The sequence below is a fragment of the Gossypium arboreum genome, chromosome 12 (genome assembly GCF_025698485.1).
Source record: "Gossypium arboreum isolate Shixiya-1 chromosome 12, ASM2569848v2, whole genome shotgun sequence".
Lineage (NCBI taxonomy): Eukaryota > Viridiplantae > Streptophyta > Magnoliopsida > Malvales > Malvaceae > Gossypium > Gossypium arboreum.
Window position 1 is genome coordinate 69,398,931 of NC_069081.1, and position 4,854 is coordinate 69,403,784.

The 4,854-nt window shown below is 39.1% G+C and overlaps 1 protein-coding gene across 1 annotated transcript; it reads right to left on the reverse strand.

The window, feature by feature from the left end:
* Window positions 1-1,904: 1,904 nt before the first annotated feature.
* Window positions 1,905-4,129, reverse strand: LOC128285422 (uncharacterized). Its single transcript, XM_053022919.1, has 3 exons — window positions 3,721-4,129; window positions 2,290-2,530; window positions 1,905-2,130 (listed from the first exon to the last, which is right to left on the reverse strand). Exons 1-3 carry the CDS (start codon window positions 4,127-4,129, stop codon window positions 1,905-1,907), a joined length of 876 nt encoding a protein of 291 aa, XP_052878879.1.
* Between the last annotated feature and the right edge of the window lie 725 nt (window positions 4,130-4,854).

A 4,854-nucleotide genomic window follows, 5' to 3' on the forward strand; every position in this document is an offset into this window, starting at 1 on the left:
ATCAGGATTTCTGAGGTACTCAACGGGATTAACATGAGATATAGAAATGAAAATGTTGGATGATGAGCTAATCTAAGACAAAATACATGATGAATTATTATGGGACTAACTTGATGCTTGAGTGTATGTAATAGGAGGCTATTCTATATTTATTGGATTGGTTGCCTAACATGGTTGTATGCTAATTAATCAGTAAGTTTACTTTCCAATTATTCGAGCTTACTAAGCATGTAAATGCTTACCCCTCTCTTTTCCCTGTCTTATAGAGCTCGAGGACTCGTAGAGATTGGAATACGGTTGTAGAATCAACATACTATCATCTTGTCCAGCTTTGCTATATAGATACTTTTATTTTGTTTAATGGCATGTATAGGGCTTTTGTTTATTTTGCTATGTGTGTCATTTGGTTGGCCAATGTAAAGGTGTAAATATTAAACTTATTCTTTTGGTATATGGCCATAAGACATGGCTCATTTTTTTGTAGGTTGTGACCTACCAACCATGCATGTTTTTGTAAAAAAAATGTTCTTGTGATGATTGAATATGAGATTTCATAAATAGGCATTTGTAATGTGGCCAAAACATTTGGAGATAGTAGGCCATAATTGGCAATGAATTATAATAATGAGCCAAGTCTAAATGTGTTTCAATGGGATGGAAATCCTCAATACCAAAAAGGGGATAATTGAGCATGTACTTAACCGAGGAGATGAGGTTAACAGGCAATAGATTCATTAATGATAGTCCTTGAGTATTTTTGGGTCATGTTAAATGCAATTGGGGTTCCTATATGTGAGAAAATGATGAGGGTGAAATTATAGCCTAAAAAGGGTCCACACGGGTAGACACACGGGCATGTGTCTAGGCCGTGTGTGACATACGCTCAGCCCCATGGGCGTGTGGTACAACCATGTGTCCCTTGCACCTAAAATTTTAAATCAGAATGCATGGTAGTAAACACACGGGTAGAGACACGGCCATGTGTCTCAACCGTGTAGAGGACACGGCCTAGCCCTATGGGCATGTGTCCTGGCCGTGTGCCCTAAATACATACTAACGTTATAAATAGAATGTCTAGGTTTTTAGACACGGGCGATCACACGGGCGTGTCTAGGCCGTGTGAAAGAAATGGGCCATGGACACGGGCGTGTACTTGGCCGTATGAAAACCCCTGTAGGTTCAATATAGAAAATAAATTCGATTAATTCCACACAAGTTAGGGACACGGGTGTGTCCCAAAGCACACGGGCATGTGCATTGTCTACACAGGCGTGTGAGGCTTAACCTAGAAAATTTTTCTAAAATTTTCCTAGGTTCTCGATTTAGTCCCAAATTATTTTCGATGTATGTTTTGGGTCTCGTAGGCCCAGAATAGGGACACTAAGATGTTGTTTGGTTGGTTTTAAGTTGGAACGAATTTTTGTAACACGTATTTTTTGAAAATGTCCAAGTATGGGTCTGGTAACACCTCGTACCTGGTTCCAGTCTCAGGTACGGGTAAGGGGTGTTACAATCTCTTTTCTCTTCAAATCAGCATATGACTTTTGCCTATCCGATGTTACCTTCAAATAGTCCCGCATCACTTTAACCTTTTCTTCAGTTTCCTCGACTAAATTAACTCTATGAATTTGACTTTCCTTGAGCTGTGTCCAATACAGTGGAGTTCGGCACTTTTAGCCATATAATGCCTCATAAGGTGCCATTTTTAAACTCGTCTGGAAACTGTTGTTGTAGGAAAATTCCACCAAAGGTAAGTATTTTTCCCAACTACCCTAAAATTCAAGGACGCAACACCGTAACATGTCCTCGAGAGTCTAAATCGTCCACTCAGACTGACCATCAGTCTATGGGTGGAATGTCGTACTAAAACTCAACTTTGTACCCAAGGCTTCTTGTAGTTTCTTTCAAAATCTCAAAGTGAATCTTAGGTCCTTATCAGAAATAATTGATAACGGTATCCCGTGTAATTTCACAATTTCAGAAATGTACAAGTCGGCAAGTTCATCAAGAGAGTAATCAGTCCGTACTGAGATGAAGTGAGTCGGCTTCGCTAGTCTATCAACCACAACCCAAACAACATCTTTCTTTTTTTGGGTTAACGATAATCCAGTCACGAAGTCCATGGCAATCCTATCCATTTTTCATTTGAGTACTATCACAGTCTATAACAAACCTGAAGGTACTTAGTGTTCAGTCTTGACCTGTTGACATATCAAACATTTTGACACAAATTCAAAGATGTCTCTTTTCATACCATTCCACCAATACATTTTTCTTAAATCATTGTACATCTTGGTACTTCGTGGATGAACAGATAGACGACTATCATGTGCCTCTTGTAAAATTTTCCAAATAAGTTCATCGTCTTTAGGTGCACAGACCTTATCCCAAAACATCAAACAATCACTAGAACCAATCCAAAAGTCTGACTCAACACCTGTCTCACATTGTGCTCTCTTGACCTGTAAATCACTATCATTGATCTGAGCTGTGCAAATTTCTTGTAGGAATGTTGGTCTAGCTCTTAACTCTACCAAAACCGAACCATCATCGGACAACGCCAATCATGTGTTCGTAGCCCTCAATACAAATAAGGACTTCCAACTCAAAGCATCGGCGACCACGTTCGCCATTCCCAGGTGATAATCAATTATTAACTAATAATCTTTAATCAACTCTTACCATCTTCGTTGTCTCAGATTCAATTCCTTTTGAGTCATCAAATACTTCAAACTCTTGTGATATTTGAATACATGGCAAGCTTCACCATACAAATGGTGTCTCCAAATCTTCAAGGCAAAAACAATGACAGCTAGTTCCAAGTCGTGTGCTGGATAATTTTTCTCGTAAGCCTTTAGTTGCCTCAAAGCATAGGCTATTACTTTGCCCTCTTGCATAAGCACGCAACCCAGTCCATTCAAGGATGCATCACTATAAACCATAAATTTTTTTCCCAGTTTGGATTGCTCTAAAACTGGAGGTTCTGTTAGTAGTGTCTTTAATTTCTCGAAACTCTGTTGGCACTCTTCCAACCATTCAAACTTTACATCTTTTTGCAGTAACCTTTTCAAAGGAGTTGCAATCATAGAGAATCCCTTTAAAAAACGTCAGTAGTAACTAGCTAAGCCCAAAAAGCTTCTAACCCCGGTTATGCTCTTCGGTGGCTTCCACTCAACAATGGCAGAAATGTTATTCGGATCATCTCGGATACCATCACCTGACACAATGTGACTGAGGAATCTAACCTCTCGGTGCCAAAACTCACTCTTGTTAAACTTAGCATATAGTTGCTTATCTTATAAAGTCTGTAAGAAAGTCCTCAAATGCTCGACATGATCGGTCTCATCCTTGGAATAAATCAGGATATCATCAATAAATACAACAACAAACTTGTCTAAGTATGGCTGAAATATCCTATTCATCAAGTTTATAAACATAGCCGAAGCATTCATCAACCCAAAATGCATCACAAGAAATTTATAATGGCCATACCTCGTTCTGAAAGCAGTCTTAGGCATGTCTGACTCTTTGACTCGCAGCTGGTAATAGCTGGATCTCAAATCTATTTTAGAAAACACAGTGGCTCCTTTCAACTGATCAAATAGGTCCTCAATCCTTTGCAATAGATACTTATTCTTAATAGTTACCTTGTTGAGTTTTTGGTAGTCTATACATAATCTCATTGAACCATATTTCTTTTTCACGAATAGTACGGAGCACCCCAAGGTAAAAAGCTTGGTAACTGTGCTTTTAACTCTTTCAACTCAGCTAGTGCCTTCCTATACAGGGCAATAGAAATAGGTGTTCTTCCTGGCACTAGCTTAATACCAAACTCTACTTCTCTAACAGGAGGCAAACCAGGCAACTCTTCCAAAAACACATCCGGATATTCACGTACTATTGGTACCGATTCAATCTTCAAATCGGATTCTCTAGTATTCAGGAATAAAGCAAGGTAGGCTTCATACCCTTTTCTCATAAACTTTTGAGCCCTTATTGAGGTAATCATAACCAGTGGTGTATTCAACTCACTTGAATCAACTCGGAGAATTTCGCCATCTATACATTTCAATTCAATATACTTGCTACCACAATTTACTATCACATCATGATTGGCCAACCAATCCATGCCAAGTATTACATCAAATTCATCGAAAGGAAAAAACATAAGGTTAGCCGGAAAAAAAAAGACCTTGAATCGTCAAAGGATAATTCTTACAAACTTTATCTACTAACAAAAACTTGCCTAAAGGGTTTGACACCTTGATTATTTTGTGGGTTCTACAGACATATCCATTCTAGACACTAATTCTATGCAAATGTATGAATGGGTTGATCCAAGGTCAATTAAGGCAATGACATGAGTATCATAAAAAGAAAATATACCCGTAATGACATTAAGAGCTGAGGCCTCCTCTTTAAGCATATGGCATAGGTTCTCGCTGGAGCTCAAGCCTCTAATTTTGTAGTAGTATCCTTGGCAACAATTCGTCTGCCACTTGCACTTCTAGGATGTCTCGGAGGTCTACCACGAGAAAGAAGAGCATTTGGCTTCGGTGATAATTCAACCTCTTTATCAGCTTACTCCAGGCAATCTCTAAGGAAGTGGTTAAGAGAACCACACTATAGCATGCTCCACTCTTCATTTGGCACTCTCCGAAATGAAATTTGTTGCAACTTTTACATCTCGGCTCTTGATCATCTACGCTTCCCACACTGTTACCATAGGGGAAAAAAGACTTCAAGTTATAACGTTTGGAGCTTCTTGCTCTACTCGAATATCCCACCTATGAAGTGGAACGTTCCTGGTGAATCCACGATTTCTTTGTAGGGAACTAGTGCACCTTACCACTG